Source organism: Vitis riparia, chromosome 13 (assembly GCF_004353265.1).
Source record: "Vitis riparia cultivar Riparia Gloire de Montpellier isolate 1030 chromosome 13, EGFV_Vit.rip_1.0, whole genome shotgun sequence".
NCBI classification, from domain to species: Eukaryota; Viridiplantae; Streptophyta; class Magnoliopsida; order Vitales; family Vitaceae; genus Vitis; species Vitis riparia.
Genome location: NC_048443.1, coordinates 14,570,904 through 14,597,941, shown reverse-complemented (window position 1 = coordinate 14,597,941; position 27,038 = coordinate 14,570,904). Strand labels below are relative to the sequence as shown.

The 27,038-nt window shown below is 39.5% G+C and overlaps 1 protein-coding gene and 1 pseudogene across 1 annotated transcript; one reads left to right on the top strand and one right to left on the bottom strand.

Annotated features, from left to right (window-relative positions):
- Window positions 1-14,475: 14,475 nt before the first annotated feature.
- Window positions 14,476-15,147, top strand: LOC117928348. Its single transcript, XM_034848242.1, has one exon. It carries the CDS (start codon window positions 14,476-14,478, stop codon window positions 15,145-15,147), a length of 672 nt encoding a protein of 223 aa, XP_034704133.1.
- A 5,141-nt stretch (window positions 15,148-20,288) lies between these two features.
- Window positions 20,289-25,644, bottom strand: LOC117928346 (annotated as a pseudogene).
- Between the last annotated feature and the right edge of the window lie 1,394 nt (window positions 25,645-27,038).

Below are 27,038 nucleotides of genomic sequence, written 5' to 3'. Positions count from 1 at the left end.
TGGTTCTAATGGATTAATGCAAAACTTGGAATTGAAAACCTCACCTTCCAATAGCTCGTAGGAGATAACTAATGGATAGAAATCCAAAAGCTTATCAAGTATTGGCCATTGGAAGTTGTCTAATGGAAATAAAAACTAAACTTTGCATTAATGAACCATTAATGAAAAACGACTACCTTACCTTCCGGGTGCGAGAAATTTCCATGGGAATGCATCCAAGCCATCACATAACATCCATACTTTGAGAAACTTAAAAGGTTAGCCTCTCATCCTTGGGGATTTCATCCACCAAGGATGTTTGGCTACTAAGAAAATGAGAAAGAAAAGAGAAGGAGAAAACAGAGTATCTATATTTCTATATATGGGTATATTACATAAATTTCTCCATATGTTTCAACGGATGCAAAGGAGTATAAATAGAGAAGCTTTTCCATCCTTCCTAGCTAAGAAATCTTATGATTGGTGGATTACAAGGAGAAGAATGGAAATTTATACAAAAATATCTAAAATAAAAGATCTCGTGTGGAGTCGGCAAAACAGGGGAGGGGTATGCGAAATTCGCATACCTGATCAGGAGGTATGCGAAATTTGCATACCATTCAGAAGGTATGCGAAATTTTCGCATACCTGGAGCAGTTTTCTTCCGAAGGTCATAACTTCCTCGTTTCAGCTCCAAATCATGCACGGTTTGAAGCGTTGAATTCTTGACTTCTTGAGCTTCGAAACGGTATATAGCATGTAAAAAATGGACTTCGGGAAGTGCTCCAAAAGTGCCAAAGAACACTGCAGCTGCTCACTTCAGATTTCCTCCTTGCTTCTCTTTGCTTTTCTTTTGCTTTTCTTTGCTTCTCTTTGCTTTTCTTTGCTTTTCTTTGCTTTTCTTCTTTGGTTGGATTGTCTAAGTAGCTCCTCCATCATTTGGCATGCTTGAATTGATTCATAAGCTGATATAAACATGTAAACTTGCCACAAAATGGTTAAAACCAATTACTAAGGACCTTAATGAATTAATTGGGTTAAATGAATATGATTACTACACAAAGGTGCTTAAAACCATTATAATTAGGTCTACAAAATAGCACTTTTGGTAGTAATCACACCCCCCAACCGACTCATTGCTAGTCCCTTAGCAATGGAGGAGATAAAAACTAAGTAAACTATAATAATATACATAAAAGGGATCATGCAAATCACTCCAAAAAATGATATGAGTGGCATGATTGGATCAAACTCTCACATGGCAGTCAAAGATATAAAACTCAATCATCAACAAGAGTCATCAAATAACTTACCTATCACAACATGCAAAGAGCGGGCATTATGCAAATTTGAGTATCAAAATAATTTCCACTCCCAAAGGACCAACACTTAATCTTCCACAAAAATCTATGTGTTATCTATTAGTTTCCGGATATAGTATGTCAAACTAATCTCTCCCCTCAACCTAGTTCTTTTCAAAGCTTAGCAAACTAATCAACCTCCAATAGGCTAAGAACGCACCTCTTTTCTTTCACAATTTTTTTCTTGTAGGAGTGCAAAGCTTAAAGGCATTCTTTCTAAATTGTCCATGTAACGGGGGTCCATCGATGACTCCCAACCAATCAAGGTTTAGGGCATCAAGCTTTAAGGATTTTTCAACCACTAACTCCTCGGATTTCACCCCGGACTTTGAGAATAAATTTTTAAATACCCAAGCACCTACAGTATGTTAAACTCCACCTATTCACCCTTGTAACGAGCATTGAGGTCGGTGACTCCCAACCAATTAAGGCTTAGGGCACCAGGTTTCAAAGATTTTCACCATATACCCCTCGGACCTTGCTCGGGTTTCAAGGCAAGCAAACATTTTTCTTTCTTTTTCTCTTCTTTTTTTCAAAGACTCATTGGCCTTTTACAAGGTGTCCCAACACTATTAAATGAGGTCAAAGGTACCAAGTCTAAAATTTTCCTAAGTCAAGAGGGAAATAGTTCTTCATCTTATAATCGGAACCTATTTGTGTTTAGTGTGTGGATAGCTTAAAGTGGAAGAACTAAGCTTGAATTCAATAGAAGTTTCAACAATTCATCAACTTTAGTAAGCATAATACAAACTCTAAGACTCATGTAATCAAGTTGAAACTCGACTTCTCTCATTTGATTTTGAGAGTTAATCCTTAATATCCATGGAGAGTAGAATAAAAACTTAAAAAATTTTAAAATTAAGCAAAAAGCAACTAAATTACCAAAATAACTTAGCATTAATAACAAAAACTTCCTTCCTCAACTCTCCCCCCAACCAAGCTGAACATTGTCCTCAATGTGACAAAGCGATTAAAAAATAGGGAGGAAGTGGTACCTCTTGAGTGACATGGAGTTTGAGTCATATTGGAGAAACCACATGTTTGAAAGAAAACATAAGAGTTAGTGAGTAGAGAAAATAGAAAAATGCCAAGTTTAAACAAAAATGATGTCTATGTATGATGTATCATCAGTAATACATCCAATCCCAAAATATAAGACATCAAAACATGGAGCTATGTATACTAATATAATATGAAAAAACAAAAATTTAAGAGATGATCAAGTAATGGAAGGGTCCTATGGAGCTGATGCATCTGTGGTGGCCTTCTGAGTAGATTGGATCAAGACTTTGGCCTCTATTCTGGTATTCTCCTTGGATGGCATAGTCTCCTCAACTGGAGCTCTCAGTTGGAGCTATGGGCTTTGATGGTTTAAGGAGGTCAGAAATGGAGTGAGAGGCTTCATGTGTGTGATCCCAGGGTGCGCGGGGCTCTTTGACTGCTCTGGGGAGCTGTGGCATAGCCTCCTCGGGTCTTAGGCATGATGGAGCAAAGAAATGAGGCTTAGAGGCTTAGGTTTGGGGAGGGTAGGAATGAAGAAGCTAAAATTTTCGCACAGGGGTGTGCGAATTTCGCATACCTCAAGAGGGGGTATGCGAATTTCGCATACCTCAAGAGGGGGTATGCGAATTTCGCACAGGGCACTATTCACCCGCGCAAATGCAAAAGTGTGGCTCCTTCAAATGGCCATAACTTCTTCGTTTCAAATCCAAATTGATCACCGTTTGAAGCACTGGACTACTGACTTCCTAAGCTTCAAAACGACATATGGCATGCATAATTTGAGCTCCATAAAGTGCTCCAAAAACGTGTCCAACAGTAGCAAAAATGGGTGCGGCTGCAACATTTCCGTTAAAGCTTTGCACAGTCATCTTCAAACGGCCATAACTTCTTCGTTTCAACTCCAAATCGAGCACCGTTTGAAGCTATGGACTCCTGACTTCCCAAGCTTTGAAATGAGATATGGTACGCATGAAATGAACTTCGGGAAGTTTTTCGCACAGGGGAGGGGGGGTGTGCGAATTTCGCATTCCTGTGGTTCTCCAAGACAGAGAGCATTTTTGAAAATTGGCACAAAAAACGAATTCGCACAAGGTTCGCACAAGGTTCGCATACCTGTGAAATTCGCACAGGGGGACAGAGAGTATGGAATTTTGAAAAGTGGAGCAAAAATGAATTCGCACCGGGTAGGGGAGGTATGCGAAATTCGCATACCTCAAAAGGGGGTATGCGAAATTTGCTGAAACTTGATTTTTCCTCCCCTGTTTTCCTCTGTTTCCACCAAGACTTCATTCTTCAAGCCTTCCTACCTACATGAACACTTCAAAACTTATCTCAAAAACATTTAAAACTAAATTAAAGCTAAGAATTCAAACTAAAACATGCATAAATTTAAAGAAAGCATAGAATTTAAATGAAGCTAATAGCATGTACCCCAAAAAGAAGATGAACTATTTAGCTCATCCTCACTCACACACCCACTTCATGCTGAATTCCCCCTGGATCCCAAATAAAATTGGCATCCTTCCCATTTGGTCCAAGGGAATTTGTTTCTCTTCTCTTCCCTAGAGAAGTGGATGCTTTAAAGGATTTAGGTAACCCTTTATCATCTTGAACCTTATGATTTTCAATGGAAGGTTGGTCCATAGAGTTGTCATAGCAATCCCCCACCAAAGTGTCGATCTTCAACACTTTCCTTGATCTTTTTGTATTGGTTCCTTGAAGGTTATGGTGGGGTTGAGGAGGAAGCTTCCTTTTCTCCCTTGCTATGTCGAGATTGGTGAGCTTCTCAATGGAGTCTTGAACTTTTTCTATCCTTAGTGATAGATCATTATAAACCTCCTCCATTCTTACATTTATTGAACTCTCCAAATTATCAATCTTTTCATTAAGATGAGAGTTGATCTTTTGTTGCTCACCTACAAAGTCCTGCATGACTTTGCTTATCTTCAAAATGGCTTGCTCCAATGAAGATGTACTCATTGATGGTTGAGGTTGAGGTTGGGTTGTAAGGTTGGGATGGTTATTCCAACTTGAGGTGTAGGAGCTTTGGTAACCGCGCATTTCTCTCATAGTTGGAATGGTAGGGCACTCCCCTACCGTATGCTCATATGAATCATCTCTATTCAAAGCATACTTACTACCCCATTGGCTTTGTTGACTTTGCCTTTTCTCTAATTCAATCCGATCCCTCATGGATAGGTATGCGAATTTGTCTTTCGGTTGATGTTGAGGTTGGCTTGTAAGGTTGGGATGGTTTACATACTCAAATGAAGTTGGCATGGCTTGTGGTTGTGCTTCAGTATGCACATTTCTCAATTCAAACTCTTCTATTGTTCTAGCCATAGATGCTAGCTTTGCCCTCATGCTCATGTCTTCATTCAAAGCATCCTTACCACCCCATTGGCTTTGTTGAACCTGCCTTTTCCCTAATTCAATCCGATCCCTCATGGATAAATATGAAAATTTGTCCTTCTCATGATCATAATGAGAGCTTTGATCTTCATGTGGAATTTCCATTTCTAAAAAATGATATTCAACTAAGGCTCTTTTCTTCAACTTGTAGCAGGGTTCCCTCTTGGTCTCGAATCCAACAAGGAATGCACAAATTGAAATTAAAACAAAAATAAAAGAAAAGAGAATAAAAAAAATTTAACTAAATAAAAACTAAACTAAAAAAATTAGAAGAAAACTCACCAAACTTGTGATGAAGATCACAAGTTACCCTTAATGGTTGCTTCACTGTGCTTGTGGCACCTTCCCCGGCAACGGCGCCATTTGATGCGACTCGAGCAACAGCGCCATTTGATTCATTCCCCGGCAACGGCGCCATTTGATTCGACTCCCCGGCAACGGCGCCATTTGATGCGACTCATGGTAGCTTAGCTTTAAAGGCGTATCAACAAAATTTATACCTTAGATACTATTACTAAAGTAGCCAAGCTACTATAGCATAGTGGTTCTAGGATCGTTCACTGGGAAGGGTTTTCGCAAACACAAGTGATATTCAAATTAGGAAAATAGGTGATTTTCTTATGGATGTTAGCTTTAAAAGAAGATGAAAATGGTTTAGAAAGATTTAAACTAATTTAAGCTAACATTAAAGACTAAAATGAAAGGGTGTAAAAACAAGTTTCTCAAAGATAGGATGGCTATGCTCTGGCTTTTATGCAAATTGGAAATCTCAGGATAGGCTCCTCGCGTTGGGGTTGCAACTATGGTGATGCTTGCTTCCCGAACCGGTATGGATTTAGCAAATCAAGTTTTAATCCTTTAAAATGGCAAAACAGATGGTAGTGGATTTTATCAATGGTTAGTCACCTTAGACTTCCTTTGAATGGCTCGTAAGAGATAACTAATGGTCTAAAGCCAAAAGCTTACCAAATATTGGCAACTCAAAGTCATTCCAAGTGATAAACTCACCTTTCAATGGCCATTGAAATTGGTTCTAATGGATTAATGCAAAACTTGGAATTGAAAACCTCACCTTCCAATAGCTCGTAGGAGATAACTAATGGATAGAAATCCAAAAGCTTATCAAGTATTGGCCATTGGAAGTTGTCTAATGGAAATAAAAAATAAACTTTGCATTAATGAACCATTAATGAAAAGCGACTACCTTACCTTCCGGGTGCGAGAAATTTCCATGGGAATGCATCCAAGCCATCACATAACATCCATACTTTGAGAAACTTAAAAGGTTAGCCTCTCATCCTTGGGGATTTCATCCACCAAGGATGTTTGGCTACTAAGAAAATGAGAAAGAAAAGAGAAGGAGAAAACAGAGTATCTATATTTCTATATATGGGTATATTACATAAATTTCTCCATATGTTTCAACGGATGCAAAGGAGTATAAATAGAGAAGCTTTTCCATCCTTCCTAGCTAAGAAATCTTATGATTGGTGGATTACAAGGAGAAGAATGGAAATTTATACAAAAATATCTAAAATAAAAGATCTCGTGTGGAGTCGGCAAAACAGGGGAGGGGTATGCGAAATTCGCATACCTGATCAGGAGGTATGCGAAATTCGCATACCATTCAGAAGGTATGCGAAATTTTCGCATACCTGGAGCAGTTTTCTTCCGAAGGTCATAACTTCCTCGTTTCAGCTCCAAATCATGCACGGTTTGAAGCGTTGGATTCTTGACTTCTTGAGCTTCGAAACGGTATATAGCATGTAAAAAATGAACTTCGGGAAGTGCTCCAAAAGTGCCAAAGAACACTGCAGATGCTCACTTCAGATTTCCTCCTTGCTTCTCTTTGCTTTTCTTTTGCTTTTCTTTGCTTCTCTTTGCTTTTCTTTGCTTTTCTTTGCTTTTCTTCTTTGGTTGGATTGTCTAAGTAGCTCCTCCATCATTTGGCATGCTTGAATTGATTCATAAGCTGATATAAACATGTAAACTTGCCACAAAATGGTTAAAACCAATTACTAAGGACCTTAATGAATTAATTGGGTTAAATGAATATGATTACTACACAAAGGTGCTTAAAACCATTATAATTAGGTCTACAAAATAGCACTTTTTGGTAGTAATCAGCTTGCATGGCTCATTTTTGTAAAATCACATGATTTGACATTTTATTATTATATTTTTGTTTATTTTATTTATTATCTTGTCTATTTCCTCCTTTAGTTTATTTTCCTATTATTTTGTCGCTTTTTTGTAGTACTTGTCTTTACTTATCTATTTTAATTTAATAATTTTGTTTTAATGTTTTATTTTATTTTTTATTTGTATTTGTATTTTTATTTTTATTTTATTACTATTATTATTATTATTATTATTATTATTATTATTATTATTATTATTATTATTATTATTATTATTTACTTAATTATTTTATTCATTTAATTTGTTTATTTATTTTATAATTTTCGGAAACACCAAGGGATTCATTCATTAAGTCTAATTTTCTTTATGCTTTAGTAGGGAAACTCACCAAAGATATCAGAACTCTGCCCGAATTCAGATCGACGTCCGCATTTTCCCACCGTTTTCGCTTGTTCTCTCTCTTTTTTTCTCATCCCTTTGAACTCACCTTTCTCTAGGGTTTCGTCTTTTTCTTTCCTCTTTTTTTGTCTCTAGACCTTTTGCTTTCGCTATCGAGAGGGCGTTGCCTCTATCTGCTCTCAAATTTGCACTCTCTATGCTGTAGGATTTCCATTTTTATCAATTCGGTTTGATTTTCTTGGTTTTTTGTTTCAATGTTTGGTCGTGGCTATTTAGGGTTTCGTTTGTCAATTTTCATTGATTCTTGTGATGAAGGGTTTGTTTTTTTATGGCGACGCCTCCGATCTTGGTTTCTTGGATTCTAGGGTTCAAGGGAAATTGGGTTGATTTTGGCGTTTTTTGGGGTTTGGGTTTGGATATAGGTGTAGGGTTTGATATTATTTCATTTTTATTTTTATTTTTAGTTTTAGTTTTTTGGGGTTTTGTTTTGTGTCGATATGGTGAGTTCAAAGGGGTTGGGGGATTCGCCGCCTTGGCAATCGATGAAGCAGTATAGCGTGACGAAGCCGATATCTATTGCGAGGCTGACTAAGGCAAATATTTAGAAGAGTTTGGAGTTGGAAAAGTTTTTGGTGGATGTCGAGCTTTATGAGAGAAAATAAGAAGCAATTGAGATAATGAGGTTCTTGATCGGTTTGGGCAGATTGTAAAAGATTGGATGAAGCAGCTGACACGTTTGAGAGGGTACACAAACTGGATGGTGGAGGATGCAAATGTTGTGTTATTTACTTTTGGTTCCTATCAGCTTGGGGTGCATGGTCCTAGGATTGACATAGACACTTTATGTACTGGGCCATCATATGAGAGTTGGGAGGAGGATTTCTTCTTTATATTGCATAATATCTTGGCAAGCATGGAAGAAGTTATAAAACTACAACCAATTCTAGATGCACATGTTCCAGTGATGAAATTTAAGTTTGATGGAATATCAATTGATCTTCCTTATGCGAGTATCTCTCTTTTGGTTGTGCCAAAAGACTTGGACATCTCTGATTTGTCTGTACTATACAATATTGATGAGCCCATTGCTTGAAGTCTTAATGGTTGTAGAGTTGCAGATCAAATCCCTAAGCTTGTTCCAAATGTTGAGCATTTTTGCACAATACTGCGATGTTTAAAATTTTGGGCTAAAAGGCATGGTGTTTATTCCAATGTTACTGGATTTCTTGGTGATGTTGTAACTGTACTGGCATGGGCATGTCTATCGCACGCCCATAAGGTGGATATAATGCTACCTTTCTATGAGTGCATCCAGAGGGAGCAGATCAGTGAGTTGGAGTTAATCACCACATATGAATCATATTATGATAGAAATTGGGTCCCTACCATTGCATATCAAGGAGTGGTTTCGGGAATTCCTGTGATTTTTATTCAACCATCCAACCACTTCTTTAAGGGGCAATATGTATATGGCAGTTCATATAATGAATTGGAGGCTTATCTATATTTTAGTTGTGCTTGCCTTGAATGGATGTAGGTGACTAGGACATAGCCTAATATCATTCATATCCACAAATTGGCAACTCCACTAGGGATTTTGAGGATCAAGCTTGAATACTAGTTGAGAATAATATAGCGTTTAATTGGTCGATTAGAGGGTACCCCTTTTTAAGCAAGGTGATCTGATTTGCTCTCTTGTTTGGTATGCTATCTTAACATGTTTGGTTGTCTTAAATGATCACTTGATTGCTTGCTCACTTTAACATGATTCACTCTCACATATGCTAGTTAGGACTTTGTTTTTATGATACCAATCTGCTTAGTATGACTGCTTGATGCGACAACCCCTGCTTCTACATGATTGTATGATTTCTTGTCTCTGTTTACTATCTCATTTTAGATCTTAGGTTTTTCGGATGCACCTACATCCTTCATTGTGCACTTTAGATTATCCATGGGTGTTGAGAGATGGGAGAGTCTTCACCATTAGGAAACCCCCTGGGAAAGCGAGGAAGTGCATGTGTAGAGGTAATGACCACCTTACATGGAAGTACCCCGTCTCCTTAGAGACGTGTAGAGGGTTGCGTACCGTCGGAGTGTACGATCACTTCTGTTAGGGATCTTTTAACCCATCCATTTTATCTTATGGAGTCACCTTAACCTTGTAGGCTAGCCTAGGTCCAATTAAGATTTCATTCTTACACATGGGTGCATCTATGGACCTTCAAAGCTGCCTTGGTCACAATTGGGTTCAGTTATCCCCTCCGTAGTCTCCTTTTGGTGTGATCAGAGATAGGTATTAGATTGAGTACATTTGGGTTATATTTTTGCGCACTTATCAATTGGTTCCTATAGAGTCACCTTCGTACTACACCTTATCCAGTGTTTCTATATTTGTAGGAGGGTTTACCGTGACCAATCTAAATTCACCTTCGTGGATTAGAGTTGGAGGTAGATTAGCTAGAGTATCAGATCAGTCAAACCAAAGATCAGATCAGAGGGATATGGACTCACAAATAGTTATCGTTGACTAGTTTGTTACCGCCATGGCTTCGATCCAAGAAGCTTTAGCTAGCCTTGGCCAGAAGATAGATGGGCAATAGGCCCAATAGGTTCTTGTTCAAGAGAGTGCCCAGTTTGATACTACAGTACTACCACCCCTCCACCTAGTCAATGAGCACTACAACTTATACCTTTCACTCTATATAGTCAGACCAAGGTTGCCTCACCTCCTGTCACATTGCCTATCCCGACCTTAGAGGACCCACATGCACGTATGGATAGACTTGAGTAGAGGTTGAGGCAAATGAGGGCTTCAGACGAAGATATTAGGTGGGAGGATTTTGATGGAGCACCAATGGCTAGTTTGTCGGCTAAGTTTAGGATGCCTGAGATAAAGATATACACGGACATAGGTTGCCCTCGCATCCATTTGAGGCTCTATAGTACGATTATGAGGGCCTATGGACTGGATAAGGCCTAGATGGTTATGCTTTTCCCTATGTCCCTGAGTGGTGCAACACAACATTGGTTTACTTTATTGGATGTATCACACCGTCGAATTTGGGATGATCTGGCCCAGGAGCTTTTGAGACAGTTTGCATTTAACATTGTCATTGATGTCTCGAGGAGAGAGTTAGAGGCTTTGAGATAGAGGCTAGAGGAGTCAATCACCTCATTTATTTCCCGCTAGAGGGAGAAGATTTTACAGATTATTGATTGTCCTTCAGAGAATGAGCAAATTAGTATGATCATGAGAAGCTTACAACCTAAGTTTGTTAGGCACTTGATGGGATTTCCTCATACCGATTTTGGACCTTTAGTACAAGTTTTATATGGTATAGAGGAGGGCATAGCTAGAGGATTATGGCCCAAGTCTTCCCTTACTGATTCTAAGGGGAATAAGCCTTTAGGAGGACAAAGATTAGAAGATGTTGATGCTATCAATTCAAAAGTGATGAGACCTCCTAGACGCTATCAGGTAGTTTGGCAGACTTTTGGATTCTACTACCCACCATCACCTTATGTGCAGTATAGGCCACCTGCTCCTTGTAGGCCCATGACTCCCACTTATCTACATCCAATCTCATTGCATGTTTTTGTTGCACATGTCACAGAGAGACCTCCTACCGCATACACTCGACCTCGAGCCCCGCAGACCACTACTTATATGCAAAGACCATCACGTCATTTTGCCCAGTTGTCTATGCCTTTGAGTCGAGCTTTTCAAAAGCTCATGGAGGGTGATTATTGACTCCATTAGCACTCAAGCCAGTACCTCAGCCAGTGTCGCATTGCTTCAAATTAGACTTACACTGTTCTTATCATTAGGGACCAGGGCATGACACGGACCACTACAGCGCTCTGAGACATGCTATACAGGATTTGATAGACCAGGGTTTGGTTAACTTAGGACAACAAAGTGTAACCACTAACCCTCTTCCCGCCCATTTTACACATACAGTGTCTCCACCTCTAGGAGATATCCATCACATAAACCTTATAGAGGATGACAGTATACATATGTTGAGTTGGGATGATGGATTACCCAAGCTAATTATTTTGCATGACAATTGTGAGGTTGATGGGGTTTCATTGGGTCCCTAGGTTCCCACACCATTCAGTTTGATCCCAGATGGGGCGTCGTTCCAATTGACTCATTCTATACCTTTGGTTATCAGACACCAAGATACCTTTGTCTCATTCACTTTGTGGCCAAAGGATGATGATTCAGAGGGGAGAGATATACAGATTATGACTCGTAGTGGGAGGATAGCTCAACCACCACCACTAGCATTCAGGTCATTTGAGGGTGCAGTCTCTCATGAGAAGGTTAGGAAAGAGGATGATGAGGTTTTGAGACAGTTACGGAGCACTCAAGCTCGTATTTCTATTTGGAGTTTATTAACATCATCCAGTACTCATAGAGATGCTTTGATTCGAGCCTTGAGTTAGATCAGAGTAGAGACTACCACTACTCTAAAGAGATTGATTCATATGATGACGGCCGATAGGGCCATTTGCATTGTGTTTTCAGATGACGATTTGTTGTCTGAGGGTTTAGACCACGTACGCCCTCTATATATTACAGTTGATTGTTCAGGCCATAGTGTTCCATCTATCCTGTTAGACAATGGCTCAACCTTGAATGTTTGCCCTTTAACCACTGCTATAGCCCTTGGTTTTGCATCTTCAGATTTTGGTCCTTCTACTCAGACAGTCATATCGTATGATAGCACTAAGAGGGAGGTTATGGGTACCTTGGTGATAGATTTACTGATTGGTCCAACTACATTTTCTACTTTGTTCCAGGTTTTGAGGATTTCTACATCCTTTAACCTGCTACTAGGTCGACCTTGGATTCATAGAGCTGGAGCTATTCCTTCTTCCCTTCATCAGAAGATGAAGTTCATTCATGATGGGCAGATCATCACGATACAGTCTACCAGAGATATGTTTGCCTTTTTCCAGCTAGTACTTCAGATCAGTCACAATGAGAATGACCTATTTTTTATTAGGTTTACTTTTGATGAGATATAGACTCTTGAGATTAAGGACTTTTGTAGAGATTTTGAAACTATGTCATTTGATCAGCACAACAGCACAGTGGTTCTTGATGTGATGAGGAGTATGTCTTTTCTACCTGGCATGGGGTTAAGACTATGTCAGTAGGGACCCAGTGAGTTTGTAGCTGCCAGTGACCATGATACGACATTTGGACTTAGGTTCATTCCTACTAAGGCCGATTATCGATACATGGCACGACTGTACAAGGAGAGAGTGAGGACTCATTTGTCTCACATACCATTTGATTATCCTATTCAACCCTATAGAATGAGTTTGGCTAACTACTTTGTCAGAGAATCAGAGATTTGACCTCGTCTAGAGGAGATTGATAGTGTGGTTCATACAGATAGAGAGATTGAGCTTCATCATCTATTTCACCAGTTACAGTTGAGTGATGGGGCTCCTGACACTTATGTTTCTACGGCGATTACTCTTCCATCTCCAGATCGAGTTAGTTTGTTGTCTCTATGCTTCCTAGATGAGGTCATTGATGACGGAGTGGTTGTTGATCCCATTGAGATAATTGATGGAGTTGCTCCCCATGATGAGTACCGAGGTGAGATGTACATGATGACAATGAGTCAGATTACCATTATTGTTCAACTTCAGCCTGTTTCACCATTTGATATTTTTTGGGTGTCTACCACTAAGGTTATTGAAGAGACCTAGACTATTCATGTTCCAGAGCTTTTAAACGATCATGGTAGTTTGTAAGAAGGCACTGTTAGCCCAGTTGAGGGAGCATCTGACCTTATGGACCCACCTCTTTCCTTTGATGTTTTATCAGGATTTGTCTCCCGCTCTGACGATGTTTTTGTTGCTTCATTTATGGATTTGAGTATTTTTTTTAGTATTCGCCTGTCTCTTGTGATAGTATCTCTATATCTGCACCTCACTCACTCACTCCACAGATATTTGATATAGATGATGAGATTGCACAACCCTATTCAGATAAAGACTATTTTGATCATGACTTAGATCCCATAGATGAAATAGTTTCACCTGTTACAGGGAATGTTAAGACTGTTGATTTTGGCACAAAGGACCAACCTAGAGAGTTGAAGATTAGTTCACCCCTATCTACAAATGAAAGGGATAAACTTATTCATTTACTCAGGTCATACTTGGATGTCTTTGCAAGGTCTTATGAGGACATGCCTGGTCTCGATCCCTCTATAGTCTAGTGCCACTTGTCTATCCTGTCACATGCCAGACCGGTTGAGTAGAAATTGAGGCGATGTGCACCCACCTTGGAGTCTCCAGGTGAAAGAGGAGATTCAAAAACAACTTAGTGTTGGATTTATATCAATGGTTGAGTATCTAGAGTGGTTAGCTAATATCGTCCCTGTTCCCAAAAAGGATGGCAGAGTTAGAGTTTGTGTTGACTTCAAAGACCTTAATAAAGCCAGCCCTAAAGATGACTTTCCTCTCCCACATATTGATTTGTTGGTCGATAACACCATAGGCCATTCGATGTTGTCTTTCATGGATGGGTTTTCAGGGTATAATTAGATTTTGATGGCTCTAAAGGATATGGAGAAAATAATCTTTATTACTAAGAGGGGTGGCTACTGTTACAGGGTTATGACATTTGGGTTGAAGAATGCAGAAGCCAATTATTAAAGGGCCACTACTACCTTGTTTCATGACATGATGCATAGTGATGTTGAAGTTTATGTGGATGACATGATTATGAAATCCCGAGGCAGAGTAGATCACCTAGCAGCTCTAGAGAGATTATTTGAGAGGATCCAGAAATTCAGATTGAGGTTGAATCCCAAAAAGTGCACCTTTGGAGTGACTTCTGGGAAATTGTTGGGGCATATGGTCAATGAGTGAGGCATAGAGGTTGACCCAGATAAGATCAGTTCCATACTTGACATGCCTGTACCGAGGATTGAGAAAAAGATCAGGGGTTTTCTGGGCAGGTTATAGTACATTAGTCGATTCATAGCTAGATTGAAAAACATATGTGAGCCCATCTTTCATCTCTATTTGGAATGATGATTGTTAGCTTGCATTTGAGAATATTAAAGAGTATTTGCTTTCTCCTCCTGTTTTAGTGCCTCCCATGCCGAGAAGACCACTTCTTCTATATTTTTCAGTTTCGGACATGGCCTTGGGATGTATGCTAGCTCAGCCTGATGACTCAAGGAAGGAGCGAGCTATTTACTATCTGAGTAAGAGGATGCTGGAGCATGAGATGAGATACGTTATGATTGAGCACCTTTACTTAGCACTAGTTTGGGTTACCAAGAGATTGAGGCATTACATGACAGAGTATGCAGTGCACTTGATATCCCGCCTAGATCTGTTGAGATACTTATTTGACAGACCTGCATTGACTGGTAGATTGATGAGATGGCTCATACTTTTGACAGAGTTCGATATTCACTATGTTTTTCAAAAGTCCATTAAGGAAAGTATTGTCGCCGATCACTTAGCCTCACTACCGACATCTAAGGATAGACCAATTGATGATGATTTTCCAGATGAGGAGTTTGTTGCTATAAGTAACTTATTAGAATGGTGCATGTACTTCGATGGTGCAACCAATCAGTTAGGGTATGTGATAGGTGTTATGTTGGTATCCTCTCAAGGTGATCATATTCCAAGGTCCATTCGTTTGGCGTTCTCTGATCGATATCCTACCATGAATAATATAGTTGAGTATGAGGCTTGTATCCTTGGTCTAGAGACTACATTGGACCTTAGCATTAGACTGATTGAGGTGTTTGGGGACTCCTCAAACAGATTCAGGGAGATTGAAAGACTAAGGACGTAAAGCTTAGGTCATATCACGCTTACTTAGAGTTACTAGTTGAAAGATTTGATGACTTGAGATATGTTCATCTGCCTAGAGCGCTAAACCAACTTGTCGATGCCTTAGCTACTATAGCTTCTTCTGTAGACATTCCGATTGATGTGGTTGTACGTCCATTCCTGATTAAGTTGAGGTTTGCACCCACCTACTGTTATCTTATTAGAGAAACAAAGGTCCAGGATGATCAACCTTGGTATCATGACATTTATCAGTTTCTCAGATTTAGTGCATACCCTGAGGTAGCCACAACCAATGATTGGAGAGCACTAAGGTAGTTAGCCACTAGATTTGTGATTTTTGGAGATACTTTATATAGGTGATCAGTTGATGGTATGATTATATTATGTTTAAATCGAGATTCCATAGATTGTATGATGAGAGAAGTTCACACAGGATTTTGTGGTCCACACATGGGAGAACACATGCTAGCCCGTAAGATTATGAGGAGGAGTTATTTCTGGTTGACTATGGAAACAGATTGTTGTCAGTTTGTTCAGAAATGCCTAGAGTGTCAGATTCATGGTGATCTCATTCATGCACCGCCATCAGAGTTACACGCTTTGACCTCGCCATAGCCATTTTCAGTATGGGGTATTGATATTATTGGGAAGATTTCACCAAAATCTTCCAGTGGTCATGAGTTCATCCTAGTTGCCATAGATTATTTCACCAAGTGGGTGGAAGTCGCATCATATGCGAGGTTGACATCTGCTGGAGGTGCTAGCTTCATCAGGTCACATATCATTTATCGCTATAGGGTTCCTCATGAGTTGATTTCAGATAGAGGGGTGTACTTCCGAGCTGAGGTAGATACTTTGTTACATAGGTATAACATCGAGCATCACAGATCATCTGCATACAGGCCACAAACTAATGGGGCAATAAAGGCAGCAAATAAGAACATTAAGAGGACTTTGAGGAAGATGGTTGAGACTTCTTGAGGTTGATAAGAGAAACTCCCTTTTGCATTGTAGGCATACCGTACCTTTTTTCGCACCTCTACAGGAGCTACACCTTACTCTCTAGTGTATGGTATGGAGGTTGTTTTGCCAATCAAGACAAAGATGGGTTCATTAAGAGTAGCTCTCGAGTAGCAGATTTCTGAGATAGAGTGGGCTGAGGCTCGATTTGATTAGCTTAACCTTTTAGACGAGAGGAGATTGAGGGCAACAGATCATGTTTAGGCCTATCAAAGAAAGATGGTTGATGCTTTTAGGAAACGGGTTAAGCCTAGACCATTACAGAAAAGAGATTTGGTTTTGAGGATTCTCATAGGTTTGGTTGGAGACCCCAGAGAAAAGTTCAGACCTAGTTGGAGTGTGATTACTACTCAAAAAGTGTTATTTGATAGCTTGTAATTAACCCTTTTAAACACTTTTGAGTAGTAGTTATCATCTTTTAACCCAATTAACATGTTAAGGACCCTTGTAATCAATTCTAATCAAATTGTGTTAAGTTTTGGTGTTTTAATAGCTTTTTTATCACCAAAGCAATCCAAGATTGAGGAGAGTTCTTTGGAATCCATGGCAAAGCAATGGAAAGCTCAGAACATGAAGAATCGAAGCTTTTAAGTCCTTTGCCATAATCAAATCCGGATATCTCACATTCGGAATTCTATCCGGACGCACGCTTTCAACCCAGATTGAGTTTTGGTTCAGTCTTCCCTACAAAAGATGTCCGGACAGGGCGTCCGGACACACCATCGGAGGGCGGCGTAACGTGGGCTGTGGCAGACTGGCGGAATGACATAGCAAGGCTTGCTCACTTTAGTTAATGATTCGGACAACATATCCGGATAGGATATGCTATCGTCCGGGGTGTGATGTTCACGAGTGCCGTGTGCTTCTCCCTGAGGGAGTCCGGATAGGGGAGCGCGCCACGTGTCCTCTTGGGAATCCGGACGAAGTTGCTCCGGATAGCGATGCGCGCTCCGCGTCATCAGGGGAGGGGTCCCTACACCTTGCACACGCAAACGGTCCCCCTTGCGACGCGCGGCATAGCTCATGGAATTCTGTCCGGCCGACGTTCCACCTTCTCCGGATATTTCACATCCGGCGCCTGACGCCGGATGGGAGAGGAGGGCGTTTCAACTTCCCCGGTCAGATATGTCCGGATCCTCTGATAACGCTTACTCGGAGAGCATCTGCACCCGACAATTCAGATTCCCCTGACAGCTTGGCTCGTCAGACACTCGCGATTCGCCGGATCCATTTCCACCCACAATCAAAAAGCAAACTCTGATAATACTGACGACCAAGTCTCCATTTTTGCACAGTGCCGCGGTGTTCTCCTGAAGCTTCCCGATATTTGCGACCGACATTTTGGGATATTTTGCTTTAGATATTTGATGTCTAAATCCCCAAAGTCTCCTTATAACCCACCTATCATAGGATTCCTTAGTCTTTAAGTAAGATCAAGGGGTAAATAAACTCATATAAAAAGGTTGTAAGTTTCCTCAGTGAAGGAAGAGGGAGAGGAAGCGAAGGCTTGTACATAGACGCTTTGTATAGTTTTTGAAAGGAAGTAAAGTTGAGAGTTTTTGCTCTACTTTACCTGCTTGTTTTTATTGTTTATATTCTTCTAATTTTTCTTACTAACCAAACAAGCTTTGAGGAAGTTTCCTCATAGAATGAGTGGCTAGACTTTTTGTTCCTTGGAGCTAAGGTTGCCGGGAAAGGTTCCAAGTGCAAGAATTTATAGCTTTGTGGTTTCAGCCATTAATGAAGAGAAAGTGTGATCCTTTAATGATTTCTATGTTTTTAGTTAACTTAAAACACCTTCAATTCACTTGAGCCAACACTTGGTAAGGCAAGTGATCTCCGTCCATGAAGATGCACTAGTTTACCTCTTGCGAGCTTTTAGGAAGTGACTTGAAGGTAGGATTTTCTAGAATTGCCAACACTTAGTAAGCTTTTGGACTCCAAGGAGACATCCATTAGTTATCTCTTGCGAGCTTGAGAAGGGAAGTCCAAAGTTAAAGATCACCTTGAATGGCAAATGCTAGGTGAGAGGCGCGAGCCATTGCAAGTTGCATTAGTGAGAGGGAATTAGAGCTGAAATCCATTTAAGGGATGCATCTGTACAGCACCGATTAGAGAATTGACTATATGTTAATTCTCTAATGCGAGGAAATGAACCAAATGACCGGAGCTCTATTTTTTCATAAGGAACCTCCCCTGTGAACCCAAACCTCCAAGGAATGTTTTTCTTCATAAGTAATTTCCATTGCTTTCTTTTTAGTTAGCTTGAAACAAAACCTCGTTTAACCAAAGTTTGTGTTTTATTTCTTAAGCTAACCTTGAAATGAAAAAGCACCGATTTAACTTTGAATTGGTATCAGTTGTGAGTTGAAAACCCTTCCCAGAGAACGATCCTAGAGCCACTATGCTATATTAGCTAAATCTATCCTAATGCATGGTGATATAGGTTATAAATTTTGTTGATTACTCCCTCAATCAAAGAGCACCAACTGGACATGAATCAGCTGAGACACCAATTGGGAACGAATCAGAGTGGGAGTTATGTCATTCGAGAGTTATGTTATTCGGGTTAAAATGAATGATGTAATTTTAATAGAAAGTGTGTTCTTTGCCTAAAGCTAGAATGATTGTTTTCTAAAACATTTTATTGGTGATTTAAATGCTTTTGAAAATGACTTTAAGGGAAATAAATTAAAAAAAAGGAACCCAATGATTTGTTAACTCCCAATCAATAGACACAAAATAGAAATTTTTGATTTCTAACTTAAGAGGATTTTGAAAATAAGTGAAAAGCTAAATTGGATCCCTTTTTTGGATACTTTTCATTTGGGATCAAGGAGCCAAACTTATGATGGAAAAATTCATTTTTGGAAAAAGAAAATTTGATTCAACTCAAAATGTCAATTTAATAAAGAAAACATTTTCTAAAAGAAAGTTCAAACTCAAGAATTCCCTAAGGTGCCTATAAAATAAGTGTCAAAAATAAAGAACAAACAATTCAATCAAATATAAGGAAGCCAACATCAACAATTATGTATTAAACTTTGGAAAGTAAGGAATTAAATAAGAACCAATCAAACTAAATAAAATTATCAACTTGAACATGCAAGGATTTAACTAAAACTAAAATTCTAAACACTAAATAATTAGCAAGGTAGATTAAACTAGGAACTTAATAACTTAGAACAGGTCTAGATTTTAACTAAAAGAAAAATTCTAAATAACTTAATAATTATGGATTTTTAGATAAAATTAAAATTATAGACAACTTTAACAATTGGCAAGAATCAATCAAACTAATAAATTAATCCTAAAGACATCACCTGAATTTAAAAAATAAGAACATAAGATATTAAAGACATGAGACCAATTAAAAACATCAACAACTAAGGCAATTGTGTGGATTAAATGCAGAATAAAATAATCTGAAACTCAAGGATTGAATAAAATTATCCGAACTAACAAAAAAACAATTGAGAACATGGCATAGATTTTATCTAAAACCAATAATTATAATTTGTAATTAATAGGAACCAATCATATCAGCAATTTATCAATTTAATGACATGACAAGGATTTTACCAAAATGAAATTTTAATATTTTGAAAATCTAAAGAATTAAATGGAAGCACCCAAAATAAAATTTATCAACATTCTAAAGAACACATGTACTTGAATAGGGCTAAAACCGAAACTAAACTAGACCCAAACTTTTTTCGATCTAAACTCAAACCTCTCTAATTTAATCTAACAAATTCGAGACCGAAACTAAATAATTCAAACCCTATCAATCTGACTTAACGAATCAAAGCCTAAACCCAATTCCAATCAACATTTTTTTTTTTTGTAATAAATCAAGATTTAAATAGAATGGAATTCTAACTTACCTTTCCGAGCAATGGCATGGATTGTGTCTTTCTCAAAGTGGCAATTGTGCAAATGAAGACCGGATGACTGGTGTTCTGGGTGGACTATCCATGGCTATGTAACATGGAGAAAGATGGATATTCTTCTACCGAATGGCTTGTAGCCCTCTCCCCCAAGATCAATAATGGCACGATTGTTTGTGGAGGTACTGTGGGTTGTTCTCTTTGCTGGAGCTCACACGGAGCTCCCCACGTTTTATGACAAGCTGGTGATATTGATACGAGAAAGTACAACTGCTTGATCAAGACCGTACAATGAGTCTATCAAGTGCATCTTCAATGAAGCTAGACCTTTAGCCATTTCCATATTCATCTCACCGATAACACAAAAGACAGATAATGCCTAAATTGTAGCTTCCAAAGCATGTAATGGGTCAACTGTAACAAAAGCAACAATGAGAGCAGCGGTAGAACATCACATCGTTGTGATCCGTTGCATCATGGCCACCCCATTACGAGCACTAACAACTTGCAGTCCATTTGTAACAATGTCAACTACTCCAGATACTACAATTATGGCACCACTTGCTTTAGCCAAGGACTTTACATGTTCCATTACATCCAGTGATCCATGAATGCTATCTGAGTGGCCCCTAAGGAGGCCTTAGAAAGGGAAATAATCTTCGAACCATTTTCTTTTATAACAGTTGGCCTAGGTCCAACCAACTCTTGACAAGCCTTCTGTTGAGGATCCTCTACCTTAATCTAAGGCCTTCCATATGTGCATCCATTGACCCTCAATCATAAGAGCTTGTTTAGCTAATTCTTTCCATTTATTTTATAATCAATCTTTATGTGTAATTAAGTTATTATACAATTTATAAATGATTATATATATGAAAGACTCTCACCACTAAAAGGTGTGGTGGTTTTCAAACATTCTCATGGTATCAGAGCATACCTGGATTAACATTCCAAAATCCCCAATGGCCTCTGATTCTTCTTCCACTCTCCTTCCCTTCAACACCATGATTCATCTGGTTACTATCAAACTCTCATCCTCCAACTATCTCTTATGGAATAGCCAACTTCTTTCCCTTCTTGAGAGCCAAGGTCTGCTAGGTCATGTGAATGGTTCTCTTGAGTCACCACCTCTATTTGATCCTCCCACCTCTCAGACACCAAATACCAAACACTTGGCATGGAAAGCCATTAATCAGCGCCTACTGAGTCTTCTTCTCTCCTTTCTCACAGAGGAAGCCATGGTTGAAGCCGTCGACCTCTCCACATCCTGTGAGGTTTGGACTACTCTCGAAAACACCTTCAGCTACCACTCTAAAACCCGTGAAATACGCCTCAAAGATGACCTCCAATTGATGAAGCGTGGCACCCGTCCAGTCACTGACTACGCCTGTGCTTTCAAAGCCTTATGGGATCAGCTTCATGCCATCGGTCGCCCTGTTGATGGAACCGACAAAGTCCACTAGTTTCTTCGTGGCCTAAGACCCGATTTCTCCAATTTTTCTACTACCCAAATTCCACAGACTCCTCTCCCCACTTCTCCAATCTTGTGTACAAAGTTGAGAGCTTTGAACTTTTTCAAAAGTCTCTTGAGAATCTAACGCCTTCAGCTGCAGCGTTCACCGCTAGTCGTGGCTCCTCTCAACGTAAGGGTGGCTTTTCTTATTCTAGACGTGGTCACGGGAATGGCTCCAGCCACGAGTCCTCCAGTCACGAACAGGGTCGTGCCCAGCCCACTCAAGGTCGTCGACCACCACGGTGCCAGATTTGCCGCTTGGACGGCCACTATGATGATCAGTGTAGGAAACACTATGATCAGCCCCAACATGATCCCTTGGCGCACCTTGCAGAAGCTTTCAATACTTCATGCTCCATGTCTGGCAATGAAGCCTCCAATTGGTTCTTAGACATAGGGGCTTCGACCCATATGACTCTAGCCTACTCCACTTTGGATCAATCCACTACTTACATAGGTAAGGATTGTGTGATTGTAGGGAATGGTGCGTCCCTACCCATTACCCACACTGGTAAAATTTCCCATCCCCCAAATCTTTATCTATTAGATGTTTTGGTTGTTTCTCACCTCACTAAAAATCTTTTGTCTATTAGTAAATTAATGCATGATTTTCCATTATCTGTTACATTTGCTAATAATTTTTTCACTGTTCAAAATCGCCAAATGGGAAGGGTGATGGCAACCGATAAAAGAGATGGAGGCTTATATGTGCTAGAGCGTGGACATTCCGCTTTTATTTTTGTCCTTAAAAATAAATCTCTTCATGCTTCGTATGATTTATGGCATTCTCGCCTTAGACATATGAATCATTCTATTATATCTTTTTTAAATAAAAAATGATAGTTTTATTTTACCTCTTTATTGTTGTCTCCTAAATTATGTGATACATGTCAACTTGCAAAGAATCACCGTTTGCATTATTCTCATAATGAACATAGATCTTCTAGTGTTTTAGATCTTATTCATTGTGATATCTAGGGTCCTTTCCCCGTCAAATCAAATTTGGGATTTGTCTATTATGTTTTATTCATTGATGATTATTCTCGTTTCACTTGGCTTTATCAATTGAAACTAAAATCTGACTTCTATAATACTTTTATTCATTTCTAAAAATTTGTGGAAAATCAACATTTTGCTCATATAAAAAATTTTCAAAGTGACGGTGGTACAGAATTTACTAGCAACTACTTTAAAGCACATCTTCATACCTCTGGTATTCATCATCAACTCTCTTATCCATATACTCCCACCCAAAACGGTCGTGCAGAAAGAAAACACTGTTATGTGACTGAGACCGGCTTAGCCCTGCTTTTCCATTCCCACACTTCCCCTCGCTTATGGGTTGATGCCTTTAGCACTACAACTTATATCATTAACCGATTGCCCGCACCACTTCTTGGAGGTAAGTCCCCTTTTAAGCTTCTATATGGTTCCTCTCCAAATTATGAAAATTTTGATCCATTTGGTTGTCGTGTTTTTCTTTGTTTAAGTGATTATATGCCTAACAAATTCTCTCCTCCCCCCCCCCCCCCCCCCCCCCCCCCTGGTAGCATTCTTTGCATTTTTTTGGGTTACAGCTCCTCTTACAAAGGGTTTCATTGTCTTAATCCTACCATTTCTAGGCTATATATCACTCGCCATGCTCAATTTGATGAGACTCACTTTCTCTTTCTCACTACCTCTCAGGCTCAACCCCTATCCTCCCTCCAATTCTCAAATTTTATGGAACCAGTCTTCCCCCTCCAGCCATGCTACCATCTTCCCCTATGCCTCATTCCCGACATATTACATAATCCGGATCTACCCCGTGTGGTATTTGTACTAATCCAGTGGATGAGCCTTTGCAAGTCAATGATTCTCTTACAGGTCCATCTCTGCCACACTTGGATCCTAGTCCTGCTTCTCTTGAGCTCACCACCGAGCTACCTACCCCTGCTCCTATTGCAGCTGCTCCGATGGCTTCTCATCCCATTATTACATGAGCCAAAACTGGTATTTTCAAAAATCGCCATCCGACGAATCTTGCTCTCTTGGGATCCTATGGTTTTCTCTTTGCTTACCTGCATCCATTGAGCTCAAATGATTCAAATCTGCTACTAAGAATCCTGTTTGGCTCGCCGCTATGGATGAAGAAGTTCAAGCCCTGCAAACTAATTGTACCTGGATTTTGGTTCCTCGCCTTACCAACACCAACATTGTGGGTTCCAAATGGGTATTTCGGACCAAATACTTGCTTGATGGATCAATTGAGCGTCTTAAAGCTCGCCTTGTTGCCAAAGGCTATACACAGGTACCTAGTCTCGACTACACTGACATTTTTAGTCCTATTATCAAGGCTACAACTGTCTGTGTTGTCCTCTCTCTTGCTCTGACCAATAAATGGTCTTTTCGTCAACTTGATGTCAAGAATGCATTTCTTAATGGTCATCTTACTGAACATGTCTATATGAAATAGCCTCCTGGGTATATTGACCCCCGCTTCCCTAATCATTTCTGTCAGTTGAAGAAAGCTCTTTATGGCCTCAAACAGGATCCTCGTGCCTGGTTTCAGCGATTCAACTCTTTTCTCATTCAACTTGGTTTTTATTGCAGTTGTGTCGACATCTCACTCTTTCTCTTTCACAAGCAGTCTGACATTATTTATTTGCTTCTTTATGTTGATGACATCATTATTACAGGCAACAACTCATCTTTTCTTGATAGTTTTACTCGTAAGCTTAATATTGAGTTTGCTACTAAGGATTTGGGTTCTCTCATTTACTTTCTTGGTCTGGAAGCTACATCCACTACTGATGGTCTCTTTCTTAGTCAGATGAAATATGCCCGAGACATCCTCATGCAAGGTCGGTTACTTGACAGCAAGCCTATTCATACTCCCTTGGTTGTTTCTTAGCATATGTCTTCTGATGGTCCTCTGTTTTCAGATCCTACTCTTTACCGATCTCTTGTTGGTGCTCTCCAGTATTTGACTATCACGCGTCTCGATATTGCTCATGCTGTAAAATTTGTAAGTCAATTTCTACACTCTCCGACTGAAGACCACTTGCTTATTGTCAAGTGCATTCTTCATTATGTTAAGGGCACACTGCATTTTAGCCTCACTTTTCATCCATTTGCTGCTCCTAGTGCTTTAGTTGCTTACTCTGATGTAGACTAGGTCGAATGTCCTGATACTCGTTGCTTTACCTCTGGTTATTCTATTTACCTTGGCAACAACTTGGTTTCCTAGAGTGCCAAAAAGCAACCTACTGTTTCTCGTTCCAACTGTGAGTTTGAGTATCGTGCTCTTGCTCTCACTACCATTGAACTTCTTTGGCTCACGCATCTTCTTTGTGACCTTAGAATTTCCCTTCCATAGCAGCCTTTTCTCCTATGTGACAACAAAAGTGCAATTTTTTTAGCTCCAACCCCGTTTCTCACAAACGGGCTAAGCATGTTGAGTTAGATTACCACTTTCTTCGTGAACTTGTTGTTGCTAGCAATCTTCGCACTCAGTACGTGCCCTCTCACTTATAGGTTGCTGATATTTTCACCAAAAGTGTGTCTCGGCCTCCTTTTCAATTTTTTTGCTCCAAGCTCAACATCTATTCCAATCCGACGCTCAGCTTGCGCCGGGGGGGTGTTGAGGATCCTTTGCCTTAATCTAAGGCCTTCCATATGTGCATCCATTGACCCTCAATCATAGGAGCTTGTTTAGCTAATTCTTTCTATTTATTTTATAATCAATCTTTTTGTGTAATTAAGTCGGTATACAATTTGTAAATGATTATATATATGAAAGACTCTCACCACTAAAAGGTGTGGTGGTTTTCAAACATTCTCACATTCAACTGGAAACCGATCGAGCCGATGGTTACCAGGTCTAGCACCTAGGGTCTTCCAAACTGAATTGTAAACTCGACGACCGACTTCATACTGGAAGCCAGACATCGGAGAGTGTGCTGATGTTGATGAGGAGCGCGTGGGCCTGAGGAGTGAAGTCGAGGATTTCTTGAAGGGAGTGGAGCATCGTGGGAGAAGCACCGACGGCCAAGAGAGTATTGGCCATCAGATCCATGGAGACGAAGCTGGTGATGCATTATGAGAAGGTGCGCCTGTAGCAATCATGGTGTCAGTGTGATGGTAACATCAGAAGAAAATGGAAATCAAGTCGTTCCAATGAGAACGATCTGTTGCATTATGATATGATCTATGCAGTGACCAATTTGACATCTAGATGATGTACTGCCTATGAACCCATATTACAAGTCTCTCTGTGGGAAGAGAAGAAACGGTGCATCAAATACCACGGGTTTTAATATCTCCATAATTAATCTTAAATGAAAACTGGATGGAAACATTGCTTTGAGCTTCATTTTCTCATCATTTGTCGTGAATTTATCCGTTTCCGATAGGCACAAGATCTATGTATTGAACAGTGATTTATGGGACTTTCGAGGAAGAATCTTGAGATGGGTTTGTAGCTTAGCATGCACCATAACAATAGCATTGGTTGGAACAGTCCAAGAGGTTACGATCCATGGTTCTATCAATCAAGTGTTTCCCTACTCCTAAACTTCCATTTGGTGAGAGTGATACTCTAGCATGTTCATCTTGATGCCTCCCCCGCAAAGAGTCGGTAGATGAGACTCTTTCCAGTGCTGCCAGTTGTCAACCCCTCCAATCACGTCCCTCATCTTCCATCTTCCTAAAAAAAAAATCAATCAACCCTCTTATCTTTCTTTTGTAGCCTGTGCTCTCCTCCAAAACCCTCTATTGTAGACACATACATTTCCTTTTCCAGAATAGCAAGTTCAACCTCCATTCCAAACTCTCCATGATATCTTCCTAAAGAGAGTCTCCTTATCCAAAAACAATCTCAAAGTTTCCAAAGAGATTCTTAAACCTTCCAAAACCAAAAATCCCTTTTGTGCATGAATATCCCCAAAAATTGATCTCTGTTTGCAACTGTAGACTTTCACTTGTCTTCCTTTTTGGAGAAGATCCTTACACAAATATAAAATAAAATGAATCAAATAGGAATCATGCAAATAGTAAATAAGTAATAAAATTAGAAAACATGCAAATTAAAACAACAACAAAAAATAGGAAAGATAAACCACATATAAGAAAATAAATTAATTAATTAATATAGACAAACAAAAAAATAAATAAATAAGTGAATAAATAAATATCACATACGTAATTCAAAATGCAAAAATTAATCTTGTGAACTCAAAATCAAATCAAAATCAAGCCAATACTCACTTGAACTCAAAATCGAGCAATCAAAATCAAGAAATCAAACCTAAGTGAACTAAGCTTTGAAAACATCTAAGTGGAACCTATCATAAAAAAGATCTAAGTGTCCTAAATGAGAAGGTGACTAAGTGACATAAGTTGGTAGGTGCCTAGGTGACTTAAGTAGTGTTTAAGTGGGCCAGGATGTGTTTGAAAGATCTAGGTGTGCTTAAGGTGCCTAAGTGGGCC